The sequence below is a fragment of the Leptonotus elevatus genome, chromosome 5 (assembly GCF_054856555.1).
Source record: "Leptonotus elevatus isolate MCC_2025b chromosome 5, RoL_Lele_1.0, whole genome shotgun sequence".
Classification (NCBI taxonomy): Eukaryota; Metazoa; Chordata; class Actinopteri; order Syngnathiformes; family Syngnathidae; genus Leptonotus; species Leptonotus elevatus.
This window is the reverse complement of record NC_141243.1, coordinates 4,340,389-4,357,109: the sequence shown is the minus strand read 5'-3', so window position 1 is coordinate 4,357,109 and position 16,721 is coordinate 4,340,389. Positions and strand designations below refer to the sequence as shown.

At 40.3% G+C, this 16,721-nt stretch overlaps 3 protein-coding genes across 5 annotated transcripts in view; 1 reads left to right on the top strand and 2 right to left on the bottom strand.

Moving 5' to 3' along the window:
- The window catches only part of atosb (atos homolog b), a 30,883-nt gene extending 23,173 nt beyond the window's left edge, over window positions 1-7,710 (bottom strand). Inside the window, exon 1 of the mRNA XM_086077240.1 lies at window positions 7,372-7,710. The gene's annotated coding sequence lies outside the window, so the exon portion shown is untranslated. The remainder of the gene's footprint in view (window positions 1-7,371) is intronic.
- Window positions 7,711-9,509: 1,799 nt separating this feature from the next.
- LOC147173416 (uncharacterized) lies at window positions 9,510-13,227 on the top strand. The gene is made up of 3 exons (XM_086076603.1): window positions 9,510-9,961; window positions 10,062-10,193; window positions 10,867-13,227. The coding sequence occupies exons 1-3, from the start codon at window positions 9,790-9,792 to the stop codon at window positions 11,655-11,657; spliced, it is 1,095 nt and encodes a 364-aa protein (XP_085932729.1). The 5' UTR covers window positions 9,510-9,789; the 3' UTR covers window positions 11,658-13,227.
- On the bottom strand, window positions 9,580-16,538 carry cenatac (centrosomal AT-AC splicing factor). 3 transcript variants are annotated; one of them, XR_015094885.1, is made up of 13 exons: window positions 16,270-16,538; window positions 15,635-15,801; window positions 15,373-15,471; window positions 15,053-15,119; window positions 14,906-14,968; window positions 14,545-14,612; window positions 14,334-14,439; window positions 14,233-14,263; window positions 13,359-13,463; window positions 13,060-13,192; window positions 11,559-12,966; window positions 11,391-11,476; window positions 9,582-11,308 (listed from the first exon to the last, which is right to left on the bottom strand). XR_015094885.1 is itself a non-coding variant. In XM_086076604.1 (11 exons), the coding sequence occupies exons 1-11, from the start codon at window positions 16,384-16,386 to the stop codon at window positions 12,864-12,866; spliced, it is 1,059 nt and encodes a 352-aa protein (XP_085932730.1). In that variant the 5' UTR covers window positions 16,387-16,538; the 3' UTR covers window positions 9,580-12,863. The 3 variants fall into 3 exon arrangements, 1 of the variants encoding a protein (XP_085932730.1); XR_015094884.1 differs by having other exon boundaries at window positions 9,581-11,308; window positions 11,391-12,966; XM_086076604.1 differs by having other exon boundaries at window positions 9,580-12,966.
- Window positions 16,539-16,721: the final 183 nt, after the last annotated feature.

Genomic DNA, 16,721 nt, shown 5'->3' with positions numbered 1-16,721 from the left:
CTCTTGTGTTTCACAGTGTGTTTGCCATTCCTCAAATCCCCTTTTGGGCATCTCAATTTAATCTTCCCAAAAGACCGGTCACAGGGAAATGAGTCACATTAACCATGAAGATTGTTACAGTGTGTCAGTTGTTGTGTCGAATGACTCATTATAGAGATGTAGAATAAAGCAACTACAGTGGCGGCTTGAGATATGAGTAACCTGATTTAAGAGTCTTGACAGATAGGAGCTATCGATTGGCCAGTATTGTGCTTTGACTTGCTAGCACAAACTTGAGATACATTAGGGCAAGTGATTTGACTCATTTGACAACAAGCAGCAGTTTGGCAGATAACGACATTAGTAAATATTCTTAAAAAAACAAACAACCTTTAAAGCTGTTATCACTCTCAGCTGAAGTTTACTGTCAAAAACAAACATGTAACAAAGTGAGTTACACGTTGTGTATTTAAAACCACTACATAGCCTCGGCGATCTTAACGCTAACATAGAATGGGAAACACCATAGATAGGCGCATGGGCGGAGCTAGGAGGGGGTGAGGGTGAAGTGCAGGGAGAGGCCGTGCAAGGGTTAATCCCGAGATCAGTACAACGCACAAAAACAAACCCAGTCCTTAAGCAGCAGTTAGAAGATTTCATGTCACTGGAGTCGCAAGCTTTGTTTTGTGCCCGAAGGCAGAACTTTCGAGCTACATAAACCAACTGGACGAGTCAGTGAGCACACCTGGTTGGTTGTGTGACTAATACTGTACGTTCCAAAGCCGTCATATGACGCGAGAAAATGCTCAGCGCTTAAAAGATGAACTGAGAAAAACAACGAGAATCTTCATTCTTGTATTAACAAGACGATTAGGATAAATGTATGAGTCTAATTTTGTTTAAACAATTTGGCAAAGGAGGTCCTTTGCTTCTGACATCTGACCTTGGACTGTAAATAATATCTGCTTGCTCCGATATGACATCTGACGTTTTGTTAACATTATTGACGCAAATGTATCCCAGAATTCATTAGGACAAAAATAGGAACAGCGACATTCCCAAATTTGTTTTAGCTACAAATGGTGGACCTTTTCCACATCTGGCAGGTGTAAAGTTTCAAACCTTGTCTAAATTTTGGAGTGCAGTGATTCTCAAATGATTATCATAAAAGTGTTCATCAAAAACAATATTTTTTATCAGATAAATGCATGAAGCGCCTCTCGCTGTTCCAAATTCTTAAGGAAACAGTGAGTAATACACACGCACCCCCCCCCCCCCCCCCCCCCCCCCTCGTCATCGGGGCTTCTTGGTTTCGTCCCACCCTAAACAATGCCTGATTGGTCCGACCTACAAAAAGGTCGGTTGCAAACATATCAGCGGGAGCGGTAAGAGATGTATTCTCCAGTTTGTGAAGAATTCAGCTTACTGGCAAGGTTAGTAACAATATTCAGTTTGAAAATTAACACTGCACTTCAATATAGGGAAATAAAAAATTTATAATTGCTTGTAATGTTTACATGTTTAAAGGATCTCGCCAGTCATTCAGGCGGCTAAGAGTTTTGCTCAAAACTAATGCTATCTTGGTTCAACAGCTGTAAACAAGTCTATACACATATACAAATGTGCTTGGTAAAATCTTATCTACGTGATGGACCAGTAAATGCAAATCAAACTTTTTTTTCAAGCACTATATGATGTATAACAATCCATAATTGTCCTACGAAAACATTTCATCAACAAGCACAGCTGTCCCTCGGTTGTTGTATTATTCCAAAAATGCAAAGGAACTTGCCAAGAACTGATACATAGCAGCAGTTCAGACAGCAATCTAGCAGCTGAGTTGCTTTCTGAATCCTAATGCTGACATGCCGGCAAAGGACACAAATAGAGTACCAAACATTTGTACAAAAATACACTAATGCACCGCAAAAGACAAGCATACAAATAAAGGCCTGAGATATTCCCTCAAGAGAAACACACAGCTCGAAGGCTGTGCTTTTCTTTTTTCTTTTTTCTTTTTATGGTGTGCATGCCGTGGAAGCAGCAGTCACTTCACTTTGGCTTTAAGTGTGGAAAAGAAACACACATACACGAACGAACGCAGCTTTTAAACTTTTTTGTAGGACATGAGGGTTAGTAATGCTTTGTAGCCAAAAGGATAAATATAAGAATTAATCGATGACTTAATTAATAATTCTGTCTCTTGTGTGGAATCAATTAATTTCTGGGTACAAATGTCCCAAAAATGAAGTTCATCACCAGAGGCGTATTAGAATCTCACCTCGGTCTAAAGAAGAACATGGCGTCAGGTAACTATTTGTTCCATAATAGCATTTCATGTTGTCAATTCTAAGAGAAGTGGATCTCAATAGGCGTTCTGTAAAAGGACATCCAGTAACGATGGAGGACTATGAATAAGAATACGAGTAATAGCTACAGTGGTATGGAGAAATGGACAGAGGGAGGAGGCCCAGGATGAGTGCGACAGGGCCAGGGAGTGAATAGGTCTAAGCTCAATAAGCTCCACGGTGACCTATATAATGCATAGATTTCCAGCTCCAACACATTCGGTGACATTGGAGGACAAAAGCCATTTGGGGAGATTGAATGGCCGTTGTTAATCTGTAATCTATGCATCTTCTTTTTTTTTTTTTACCCTGCGACTCAATATGAGACACCGTTATGACAATACGCATCAGGAACACAGATTAGAAATAAAGATGACAAGTTCTAAGGATGCGTCCTTGCAAGGGAATAGGATTGACTGAAAATAGTTATGAATCTGGAGGTAAAGTTGAATCAATGCAGTACTGGTTTCTTCAAGGTGGACAATAAGTATTGACATACAGTATTGTACTCCAAATTGAAAACTCAGCGCGACCCATTTTTCCTTGGCCATTCCGTTCTATTTCTAGTACCCGGTCCGCCAGGGTTCCAGGCATGCTGAGCCAATGCCATATGGCTGACATACACCACTGCTGGTCGCTCATTGGAAGAGCATATTTTTATTCACCATGTCATTTAAAGGATACAGCTAGAAATGACCAAAATAAATATGGTCAGGTTAATAAATAGACGCAATAATCACCACAATAGATTAGATTAGACCAATAGCTGGCCTGGCCAATAATCGGCGCCGATATTGGGCATTTTAATGAATATCGGTGTCTGACTTTTTATTTTTTATTTTATTTTTTAATCTGACAGCCGATACAAGGTAAATCTAAAACCAATTTAATCTATTTATTTACATTTTCAGTTAACTTTATAAGAGATGCTACTGACCCTGGGAACCTTCTGAGCCATTTGTTTTTGTTCGACAATAAAACGAAGAAATGTGAAAGTTTAAGATTTCAGGTATTTAAAAATTTGGGGGGAAAATATTTACGGTAGAATACCATAGCGAGCTAAGGTATTTACTTGCTTAAGTTTCCATTGAACTTTTTAAAATGTACTGATAACCTTGGGAGCTCCCTGAACATTGTTAAAAAGGTTAAAGGACGTCAATTGTCTAAGATAAAAAAAATTAAAAAATTTCTACATTTTGAAAAGTCTGAAAATGTGTTCAATAAACATGCTTTAAAACATTACAATAGAGTCAAGATTGGTATTGCATTTAAAAAAATACTAATACCCACCCCCCCCCCCCCCCTTCCACAGAAAATGAATATCGGCTTCAAATATCGGTTATTGGCCTCCTTGACTACTAATAATTGGCATCCGTATCGGCCCTGAAAAAAACATATCGGTCTATCTCTATTTGAAAAGAAACAATGTGTGCTAGTAAAGGACAAATTAATTATTATAAATCAAACTGTCTTTTTTTCCCCAATCATTGGTTGCAAATCAGCTCACTTACTTGACTTGGGAAAACCTCTCTGGTTGCTTTCGCCATATAATTCAGGTCATTGTCCATCTGCGCTGTGAAGCACCAATTAATTCTGAAGCATTTTGGCTCAATATGAGCAGATAATATAACCCAAAAAGCACTTCAGAATTCATCCTGCTGCTTTTATCAGCAGTCACGTCATCACTAAAGACAAAGGAACCCGTTCCATTGGCAGCCATACATGCCCACCTGGTCTTGGAAGCGCCGCGCATCCGTTCCAATATTTGTTTCAATATTCATGGACCTGACTGTACATGGAGAAAGTGGCAGCATTTCACTTCTTGTGTTTTAGCTGCCCAAAATCTCCGCCTGAGTAAAATCAATTAAACATATTACGTTACCCTTGGTTGGTTTTTATCTTCGTATTATTTTAAAGTGCAAAGTCGACTCAATAGTCCCAAAACCAAGGCAAGCAGAACCAAGCAAAGTACAATCGTGGCAAAGTGGCATTAGAGAGAAATCATTAGGAATTCATTGATAAACAAGACTGTTTATATTGATTGAGAGAAGAAAAAGTCATAGGCGAGACGTTCCCTTATCTAAATGTTACAATGACCCCCTTACCGATCAATAACTCTTTATTGTCGGAGGTATTAAAACTCTAATTACAGCGCAAGTACAATGCGCACACGTCCCTCTCTTTCATCCACATACTGAGGGGATCAATAAAGCCCCATAGCAGTGTTGAATACTGGATCTAACCCGCATAATCATGCATAATCTCTGACATCAAATCCTGCGGCGACACACTGGAGTGCTGACAGCAAACCTTCATCATGTTTTAACAACAGTTTTGCAAATACAAATAAGCACATGAGTTACAAATGCCAGCGGTGGCCCTCAATCCAGACTGCATCTGACCTCCACGTGAATGAATGTGCCGCATCTCAACGGCGGGCAAGATGTTGTTTCGTCTATTCTTAATAGAGAGCCAGAGGACTCCGACAGGCTTGCCTGGTAATCAGCTTCACATTGCTCATGATGTATGGCAACGTGAAAACAAGCTAACGAGATCCTGATGGCTCCACGTTGTGCGCGTACGCGGAACCTCCGGCAGCGCGTCGCTACCACGCTGCTTTCGCCATGTCAGCGGAGCACAAAGACACAGTGAAGCGAGACTGCTGCGAACATTCAAAAAGTTGAGCAGTTTGGAAATAGACCAATCGCATTCTTCCATGGAAGCCATTTTCTATATAGTGCTTCTCTACATTCGGGTAGAACTGAAGCCTATCCCGGGTGACTTTGGGCGACAAACGAGCATTCGACTCACGTTTCACATTCAATTTAGGGGGCGGCATGGCTCAGTGGTAGAGTGGCCGTCTCCTAGCCGTGAGGTTGTGGGTTCGATCCTCACCCCTGGTAACCATGCCGAAGTACCCTTGAGCAAGACACTGAACCCCGGTTTTGCTCTCAATAAACCTGGCAGCGCCCGGCATGGCAGCCGTCGGCCACTGATGTGTGAATGGGTGAATGTGAGGCTTTGTAAAGCGCTTTGGGTAGCATATGGTGTAGATCACAGGTGTCAGAGTCCGGTCCTCGAGGGCCTGAGTCCTGCATGTTTTTGAGGTTTCTCTACTGCAGGGTTCACCAATTCCAGTCCTTGAGGTCCGGAGTCCTGCAGGTTTTAGATGTTTACGCCCACTAGCACACCTATATTCATATAATCAGCTCATCAGCATTTCTGATAAAAATCCTGATCTTTAGTGGTGTGTTGGTAGGCGGAAACAATGAAAATCTGCAGGACCAGAATTGATGAACCCTGCTCTAAAACATGCAGGACTCGGGCCCTCAAGGATCGGACTTTGACACCACTGGTGTAAATAAAGCGCTATATAAAAAGCAGTCCATTTACCATTTACCAATTTAAGAGTTATCAATGAACTCACCATGCATGTTTTTGGAATGTTGGGGGGAAAACACTGCTGAGATTTGAACCCAGAGCCGATGAACTGAGAGCCAGACTTGCTGTCTACTCGTGCAGTTATTCTCAACCAGTGTGTAACCATTGTCTATTAATTTGACAAAATAAAACATGATCATTTTCTGATTTTAAAAATTGTTTGTGGTTAATTGATGTAACCTCAACGCGTAGCAACAGACAAAACAATCAAATGCTACCCTATTGCACTAGATGACAGAAGACAGTTATAAATAAATCGGAATCCTGGATTAGATAGCAACCTTTAAAGTCCCATTGTATTTTAGGACACTTATTTATTATTTACCTAGTGATTAGCGCTTCTGCCTTACAGCTCTGAGGTTCAGAGTTCAAATCTTTATGTTGCATAATTTCAATGTGCTTGCTTGGGTTTTCTCCATGTACTCTTGCACCTCCTGCCACAAAATGCCGTTAGGGTTATTGAAGACTCTAAATTGTCCATAGGTGTGAATATGAGTGTGCATGTGGTTTCTCAGTCCAGGGTGTGGCCCATCATTTACACAAAGTCACTTGGGTTCGGCTCCAGCTCACCTGCAAGGCTAATGAAGACAAAATGAATGCATCCATGGAATCTTCTTTGTACGAGCATCCTTTCACAAGATGACTTTACTCTCTGTTGTCCCGTGTTTTACAATAAATACATTCTTGGAAAGGGAACTGTTCACAGGCCAGACACTCCTAACCCTACTCATCAACATTCGCCTCGCCTCCAAGCTGATGGCTAAGACGCACATGACGTTCACACTCAGCTGAGGACAAAGCCCACTGGTTTCCTCCCAGACAGAAAGGTGGGGAGAGGGGGCTTTAAAGAAGGGTGGAAAAGATGTCGACTTGTAGATGCAAGATGAAATACACCCTCTTTGTGGATGTGGTGTGTATGATACAGACTGGTGAGCTAAAGTATACGTCAATGCCATCATGTCCTGCTTGTCAGGACAAGGGAAGACCCTTCAGAGCATGTGAGCATTATATCATTGCCAGGACTCACTGTTCTCTATTGCACCAATGCATCCGAGCACTGCATGTAATCCCCATGTGCAATATCCACCACCCCCCCCCCTCACAGTCATCACCACCACTCTACCCACTGAGGTATATACCAGGGATAATTGCTTCATCCATCTGTCTTAGCAAAGAAAATGTGTAAAAAAGCAGGTATCTGTGCTGTTTCATGTAGAATCCATAAATATACACACTTGGATGGAACGCAACTTAATATTGAATACACTGGGATTCTAACCACTTTTATCCCAATCCACTGCAGACTGCACACATAAAAGAAGGCACAGTGAGGCAGACAAAGCAGGGGAACGCCCCCTCCGCCCAGCAAGCTGCTGTCAGGGCCATCAACTGGTTCAGGCTGGATTCCAGACATTCTTATACTGAAGGTATGAATTAATCGATCATATACATGGCAAACTGATGAACCAGCGTGCGAAGAGCACAGAAACAATCATCAAAGAGCGTCAACCTGTTTCCACCGTACAATGCTATATTTCAAGTTGCCACACACAAAAAGATGAGGCAGCTAGCTGGTGAAAAAATGATGATGATGGGTACTTACCGGGTCAAATATCCAGTCGGAAAGGAAAATCCCGGCCTGGTGACCTCCACTGACGTGTCGTTTGGCCCTTAAGGTAGCTTTTTGTCGTGTTGCTCGCGTTGACGGATTCCAGGTAGGTTCGAGAACCGTACAGGGCCAAAATCGAGTTCAAAGCAACACAATTACCGTCAAATGCCCTAAATACGCGTCTTATCGCCTTCTCGGGAGGATGTTAGGGTCGTCCTCCGACTCTTTCGTAGCACATTACCCGTCGTCTCTTGTGCTGTCTGTTTTTTGAGTGCTCGCAGCTGTTTTCGTTGTTCCAACCTTTCGCCAGAGATTTCTCCCCTGTGCCTTTAAACGACGGCGTTTCCGGGGTTTACTACTTAATACATAAAAGGCGGGGCTTCGCTGCCAGCTGAGCGCTTGTCATTTACTCGATTGGCTGTTCTTCGTCATCGTAGCCAATCAGCTATCAGGAGTACGCCCGTTTCAAAATATGCAGATTTATTAAAAAATACTGGTCTGTGACTGGACGTCAGATTCACTAAAGAAACGCCCAATACACGTGCGTTTGTTCTAGCCTCCAAGCCCCAAGTCTACTCTTCACTGAGCTGTGGTCAATAAAATCCAAAAGAGCAACAACAAAATATGTGACAGAAACAGAATAGCCATCTGAGTTTTTTGTAAAACGTCACACCACAGGTCTGGATTTAAGATGCGGCCACACTTACGTCATTTGTTAAATCCTCTGTCACAAGAACGTGGTGACGTTCTTCCTTTTCTCATTTTGGACCGAATAGCCGTGTTGTCACTGAGCTAAAAATAGACGTTATATCCCCATTTGCAGCTGTAGTGTGCACTGCACCCAACCAAGCTGATAACACTGCACCGTGGAATGGACTTGCACAGATAGCAGCTTTATTAATATTGCAACCTTATTTGTTCTTACTGTGGTCTAGTTGCAGATATAATGATACACTAGTGACCCCCTCGATTTCCAGAACCTCAAATGAATGACCTAAAAAACGATAGAGCCACCACAGAGGCCCAATTATATGAATAATTATATGCATTATGCCTATAATTAGCTTGAGAGCCTGTGAGCATAGTGCTCATTTTATGATCTGTTTAAATGATTATGAAATTTAGTGTGGAGAACATATATTTCTTTATTTCTCAGAAGATCAAGACGTGAAACATAAAAAACGACACTTGTCTTTAGACAACGGTTGTTGTTAAATAATAACGGGCATAGCGCATAATTTCTTTGAATTACAATAGGCAATAATATTTTATAACAATGTGGCACGTAAAATTACTGGGATGTGCAATAAGTTATGATGGAATATTATATGGGTTTGTATAATATCTAAAAACAATACAAAAATAAATAACTAAAACATCAAGTTATGCAGTTCCATTTAAGATTTTTTTTTTAAAGAAAACTTTACCGTATGAGCATTGTCTGAAAAAAGTGCAGACTTGTACCTTTTAGTTTGCACAAGGAGCAGAACCTGACTAATGTACCCTCCCTTTTTTCTTTTTGACAGTGTACATTTTTGCACTTTACCAACTCTGCTGTATGGATGCTCCAAACGAAGTTTCGTTGTTCCCTTGTGACAATGACAATAAATATTCTGAATCTGAATTTGTACAAGATAGCTCACTAACTCGTGTTCATGTTAACTTTAAAAGTGCTGTGTATGGCGCCATCTGCTGTTATGTTAACACAGCAGCACCACAGTAAGGTTCATTCAAGAATTTGAGGACATTTTCTGCCCCCCATCTTCACCTCGCCTGACTCTTCGAATAAATAACCCATGCACAAAATAAATAAACATTCACTTTTAATTATAGTTGCCCTAAGACACAATGTAACTTGCTATAGTAAAAGTGATCCCATAATGTTCAGATTCAATATTTAAATTAACCACACATGAGGATTTCCTAAAATGTCATTTTTCTCTTATCAAAACAATCAAATGCATATCATGACAATTACCACCAATAAATTAAGGTTACTTAAATCCTTGTAAAACTTTTTTTTTTAAACATTTTATTTTAACACAGAGATATTTATGTTACTTATTTTTCATTTAAAAAAAAACATAGAAAGGAAATACAGTAGTGCGTTTTTCGGGAATAAATAAATAAAAAGTAGTGCCCCAATGTCATGGTAAATTCTTTAGTATCAAATATATGTATGTATTTAAAATAGACATGTGAAAAATTATTATTATTATCGACACACGTAGTATCAAGAAAATTTTAACACATTACTGAACTGCCACGCAAAATTTTTGTCACAAACAAGCGAAACCGGAACCATAGACCCGCGGCACCGGTAGTACTTCAGTGTGACACCCAGCGGAAATAAACAGATACGTACATGAGCAACTCTGTCACCCGGCGTCCCTTTAAAGTATAAAGGCAACGATGGCGTCCGTTCAGTATTTAAGGCACTTTGTGAACGAGCGACTGACTGCTGCCGCTGAGGAAATATTTGGCGTGTTCGAAAGAACCATCGTCGAGTACCAGGAGGAGCTTCAGCGTCAGCGTCGAATGGTGGACAGCCTCAGCAGCCCTCAAATAAAGTTACACAGGATAGGTGAATTAAATCATTCCTCCACTGCAAGATACCATGTTACCGTCACATGGAGAAGACTTAATTGACTTGTTTTAATCGCCACTGTTATCTTTTCCTCCAGAGGTCCAACATGGAGACAACGAGCGGATTTGCACTGAGCAGCTGCTTTATAAGCAAGAGGACGACTCATGTGTAGACCAAGATGAACCAGAAGCTCTTCTGGATGGGGTCTCCAGACATGAATTACATTTAGGTGTGTAAAATAAAAAGTAGATTCGATTCCAGATCATCCACGACCCTAGACAAGGCAAGACAAGATAGCTTTAATAAAATAAATAAATAAACACAAACACAACATTTAAAGGCATTAACAAACAAAATAATGTAAATCATTTAAAAGTAAGGTAAAGAAATAAAAAAGTAACGTGCTGAAAACAAATCTAGTAGATGTTTGCTTTTGACAAAATAATGTGAATGATTTAACTGGTAATCTTACGCCGCTTTGCAACACTATGAATGAATTAATTTATATATATTTTTTTTTTACATCGAACGTGTATCAAACAAAAAAGCAAAACAAAAAAAAAACTATCAACATAACATACATGTTTAACTCCTCCCCTTTTGTAAGTTTACTTAAATAACACTAAATATTTAAATTTTACATAGAAATATAAATACATAATATATTCATATAAATGTACAGCTTACACGTATACTATCTCATCCACACAAACATAATAAACACAAAATACTGTACTTTATGTGCATCTACAAATTGTTCCACAAAATTACCCTTTTGATACATAAATAATTTTGGACCTAATAATGATCCCTGTGGTACTCCACATGTAATGTAATGTTACTCAGATTTATGTTCACTATACACTAAAAACCTTTCCTCTTGGTCTTTGTATGGTCTTCAGACATACAACACGTTGACGGGGAACCACAGCTTCTTCGTGACCAGCAGCCTTGTTGGCAGGAGCAAAATTCCTTTTTGGAAGAGGAGCCAGAGCTTCCGCAGATTAAAGAGGAACCCGGCACCAGTCAGGGAGAAGAAGAACTGAATACTTTCTTCAGCATTCCTGTCGTCGACGACTGTCACACGAGAGGAGAGCCCGTCTTGTACTCGAGTCCTGGTGGAAGTCCGTCGGAGGATGTGAACGTACGCAATGAGATGAACAGAAAGTCTTTCAGATGCGACTATTGCGGGAAAGCGTTTGGTTTCCGATGCAAGCTGAAAAGGCACATGATGACGCACACGGGCGCGAAGCCCTACTCTTGCAAGACGTGCGGTAAGGGATTTAACCAGACGTCCAATCTGAAAAGACACCTGATGATCCACACGGATGAGAAACCGTTTGCCTGCAAAACGTGCGGGAAGCAGTTCAGGAACACGCACGAAGTCATCACGCACGGCAGAACTCACACGGGCGAGAAGCCGTACCCTTGCAACACGTGCGGGAAAAAGTTCACGCAGCTGTCGATCCTCAAGAGGCACGTCATGGTCCACACCGGGGAGAGGCCGTTCGTCTGCAACACGTGCGGCAGAAGTTTCGGCGACCTGTCGGTGCTGAAAAGGCACGTGATGGTGCACACGGGAGAGAAGCCGTACGTGTGCGACATCTGCGGGAGAAGGTTCCGCGCCAACAGCAATTTGGGCATCCACAGGAGGAGGGTGCACGCGGCCGAGAGTCCTCTTGAGGACGCTTGAGACTTGATCCCCTGCAGAATTTGTTAGTCTGCGCACTTGAAAGAAAATTAAGTGTACAATTTGTATAGTTGTTTATCAGCGGTGTGCATCACTCCAATAAAAGACGACTGGATGCGTATCTTGATACATGGGGTGCGATAAGATTCAAGGACGGTAGGTATGTTTTGAAGTTGAGCGATTCAATATGATTGGATGTACTCGCATGACATCTCTTGGATCAAAACCGATTTTCTGATTCCAATTGGTGTTCGTAACGCCCCGATTATTTGATTGTAGCAACAAAAGGATAGCAGTCAGAAATAAGGTGGCGAAAGTTGTCATATTCGTTAAAACTTTGACTTGATATTAGTACATGATTAACTTATTTGCTCCCAAAAACATTCCATTTTAAATATTGCCATGGTCCCAAAAACGTATTTATCATTTTTTTTATATGCTAGAGCATACAGAAGGCTTTGATGCAGCCTCTGGCCTAAACAGGTCGCTTAAAGCAATGGTAGTTATTACAAAAAACAGCCAAAAGGTGGCAGCAGAGTTATGAGAGCTCAACCAGGGCCATGTTTAATAAGTTCCTTTCCCCAGTGTTTTTAACACATTTGTGAATAATAATTAAACTTAGCTATATTCTAATGCTAATTTCAGCAGAACAGAAACCAATGCAAATATATTTTTTTATCTGATGAAAGAAGAGACTCTAATCTTTCTTTTGGTAGGTTTCATGTTTTTATAGAAATAGAACACAATATTTTGTGGGCCTTGCAAAATCAGTCAAAATCCAGTAAAACAGACGGGAGCGAAGGGGGTTGCTTCAGTGACAGTCACAACCCCAGTCACGTAGTATGGATGGGTCTTCGATAACAATTACGCAAGGTTTGGAGGTTATGAACAACATGCAATAAATTACCCTTAAAATAAATTACACAATATATATAACTAAAAATGTCAAAGTAACAACAGATCAAATATCTGAAGTTGGGCAATTACCGGTTTTTAAAGTTTTACTTTGTTGAAAGTTGTCTTCAGCGCATTTCAGAACAAAGAAATAATAGTTACCTCAATAATACTCCAAATTAAATCTCTAAGTAAAAAACTAAACAAATTGATTTTTATTTTATTTTATATAGCCGAAGAGTGTTTCTCATACAAATGTTCACTACATAGCAACCATCTTCTTCATTTGTCTCTTAAGTTTTTGAAATGTTGATACTAGTCAACTGCTCCTGCCTTTGTTTTCTTGGACCCTTCAGCACCTTGCTTCCTCCTCCTCTTAGCTTTGTTCTTACGGCCTTCCTCCTGTCTGAACTGATGCCTGTTCAAAAAGAAGAAAAAAAAGTCCACCCCAGACATCAAAGGATATTGTAAAGTTAATTTCTTACTAAAGCAAGGTGTGTTGGAATCTCACCTGGACTGCCAGCGCCTGCCGCTGTTCCATACGCGACCAAAAGAGGGCAACCAGTTAGCGTCCGTGTGTGAGCTGTGGTCAAAGTTGGCCCCCACTCTGTTAGGAGGGAGCTTCCTCAGCTTCTCTTGCTCCTCTGAGAAAAATAAACAGATTTCAGATTAGACTTTACATCAGTGTTTACATGCAAACTTTTTGTGTACGTCCTTCCTGTGAGCTAAATAAATACATGTGAGTCATAAATAAAGACATTTTGTAACCCCCTCCCCCGACAAGTAAAATAAATAAATAAAATATGCTACTCTGTCTGAGGAACCCCTGAGCTGATGGGCCAATCTCGGGAGGTGCTGCGCTCGTAGACGCCCCCTCTAGAGGATCATCACCCTGGAGCCAAGGAGGGAGAGCACCTGGAATGCACAAGGAGTTAGCAAAAAACACCATCAATTTGTGAGGGTACATGGGGGAAAAAACTAAAACATAAAATACAAAAATTTGGGCTACCTACGATGAGGTGGGTTAATTAGCGTGAGCTTGTTCTAAAAACCTAACTTCTATGTTTTTTAGGGTTTTTTTATATAAAGAAAAATAGCACAGTATTTGTGTGTTGAGCCTTTAAATGTAGCGGCATGTCTTTCCCTATTAAAAAGCCATTAATCCCGTTCCAACTTTACCTCCCCACAAAATATCTTTAATCAGGAAAACAAGCACTCAGTAATATTGCACTTTATAAAAAGAAAGGAATAACAAAATGTAATGCTGCAATTCAATAATTTGTGCTTCTTCTTCTGGTGGGCCTCCCTTGGCCACTAGGAGGCAGTATATGATAGTCATGCAGTCCTAAACGAAGAAGAATACCATAACGACTAAAGTGGCACAGCAAGATGCTGAAATAGTATTTTTTTGCTATATTATCTGTCATGTGCTGCTCTGTTGCTTCTAAAATCGACTCCCATTGCTAAAATTGAGCACGTCAATGGCATTTTGCATTGTTTGTTAGCATTAAGCTAAGTGGATTTTCCTAGTTTAGTTTGAAGTTAACTTAAACTGGGATGGGAGTAAGTGAACCCAACTTCCATCTTAAATTGCTCCATAAAAACAACAAAAACACTCGTATATCAAGGCATTGCTCGCAAGTCAAAGCAAAAAAGAGAAAAAAAGTTGCTGTTCTTACTGTACCTGTGTGTACGTTTCCACTGTTTGATGAACCCTACAACAAAGAAAACAACACCAGTGAATGCTGTGTTTGTGTTTGACAAGTTTCGAGGCATTTTATCTACCTGATAACCAATGAAAGTCAAGCCCTGCTGCTGTGCGTCGACCATCGAGTCGACAAGGCTGCTTGCCATCTGCTGGTGGGCTCCCCATGGCGTCCCTTGAAAGCTTCTTCCAACCCCCCCGGCCAAGATAAGGTAAGAAGATGAGCACAAACCATATATAAAAAAAAAAAAAACACTTCAATGCATTTGAGGATATACGAAATGATGTTACCTGACGTCGACCTGTGCTGCCGTTTCTGTTCCGTTTGGTCCGTTGGTCGACTCTGACTCTGCTTCATGCTGATTTTGATTCAGGAAAAGCCAACAGTGGTTCACAGAGGAAGTCTCACCGCTAATCACCCCTCTTTGCTAACAAGTATCAAACAATTGTACTCCTATTTGGCAAGTATTTTGCCCTTTGATTTTGACTTTAAAACCACTCACAGAAACACTATTGTTCTACAGCAGAACTTTCCACACAATGTTTTTGTAGCTGCAATCTATTCTACTTCTCCGCTATGCATCTGACAAATGATGACAGTTGACAGTCAAGACCACAGTTATGGATACCGGGTGCATCCTTGGAAACAAACCTCTAGAAGAGACTCAAGGAACTCTTGGCGCCGTTTCTCCTGGGCCCGGATCACCTCGGCTTGCTGAAGACAAAAGGAGACAAGCAGAAGGGCAAATCTCAAATCTGGACATTGTAATTGAAACAATGCAGCATTAGTCAATATTACCTGTTTGATGAATACATCCTCCTTCTCCACAAATGTTTCCAACACTTTGGCCACCTCAGCTTTGAACCTACAAGGTGAAAAAAAGTGCATTTAACTTAATAGTTTTAGCATTTATTTCACACTTGTGGATCATTTTGACTACAATGAAGTGAACATGAATGTTTTAAGAATGTGTGAGCAGTAGCACACCCTGGAGAAAACCCACACAAACACATGCAAATTCTATATAAAAGGTATTCCAACGGTAACCAGGTTACAGCCGTACTTTTGACTTTTACAAACACATCTCTTTATATTTCCATGAAGTTCGCCAAGCTCACCGTTCAGTCTCTTCCTGTAAGATGATGACTTTGTCTTTCAACTTTGGATCTGCCTTGTTGTCCCACCAGAACTTGTGGGTATTCTTTCTGTGTTCTGGCCTGAAATTTGATCCATTTGAAAGGTCAGCCAACAGCACACATTATTAGCTGCTGATGCTTGCAGATGAAAATATTATTAGAACTAGTTATCCAATTTGACATCCTACAACAATTTTGGAGTATATAGTATATATTTGAACCTTTGGGAAAAGAGGTTACTCACGTGGCCATGTGTTCCAACAATCCTCCATGTAACACGGTCATGTTGCCGTCAGAAACATTTCGTTCCACTTCCCGGCCACAGCAGTGACACCAGAAGGTTTTTTTGTGTTGAGTGCAATCAAACTTTTCCACTTCTGGTTTTTTAAGTGTTCTTCGAGCTTCCTTCACCTGGAATACAAGAGGAACAGCTGCAAAACATCTTCATAACATTTATTTTTATTTTGACACGAGTCTTCTACTTCTTTCAATGTCGTAAACCCCAATCAGGGAACTCCACAGCAAATCATCATTTTCCATCACATTTTCCACACGCCCCGTTGCTCTGAACAGTAAGATAAGCAAAGTCTGAACTTCAGCTCCTTTTTTCACCTTTATTCAGCGTAAAACTCCAAACATCCTAAAAATGTATTCTAAAAAAACGGATCCTCGAAGTGTAATCTTTATATTCACATAATGTTGCAGTGGACGATAATATTATATATTGAGGTGGTACTATAAGGATTTAAAATAAAGCCAATGAGACGTTTACGTTCATAAAATACGCATCAACAAGTAACACACACGCACAGTGAAAAAATACAGAGGTGTTTGCTCCCATGCTCATGTTAATGAATGTTATGGTCCTTATTTGCTCACCTTTTCAATGAATTTCATTAACACGAGCCTAAGTCTGCTTTGGTGATGTTTCCCGAAGATATGTCCTTTCCCGTTGAAAGCCGTTTGCCTACATATGGCGCAGTAATACGCACCCATCTAGTCGAATAAAGAGTGATTAACAAAATAGTGATCACATTTTGGTTTACGCTTCTAACAAACAACTGAATTGTACTCGTCTGATCAACGAGGAATACAATGGACCAAAATGTCAAAGGTAGAGTAGTAAAATGCCAAAGAAGGAAATCCCGTTTCGCTATGAATCCCCATAGAAACAAAAATGTGGAACTATTATTGTTGATAATGATGAAACCGTTAGATATACATAGCTACCTGGGGTAAAATACTCATATTTAAATAATAACAACAATTATTATAATAATAATGTAGAATTTTAAAGTACGTATAGTTTCCATAAATAAAGTTGAGTTAAT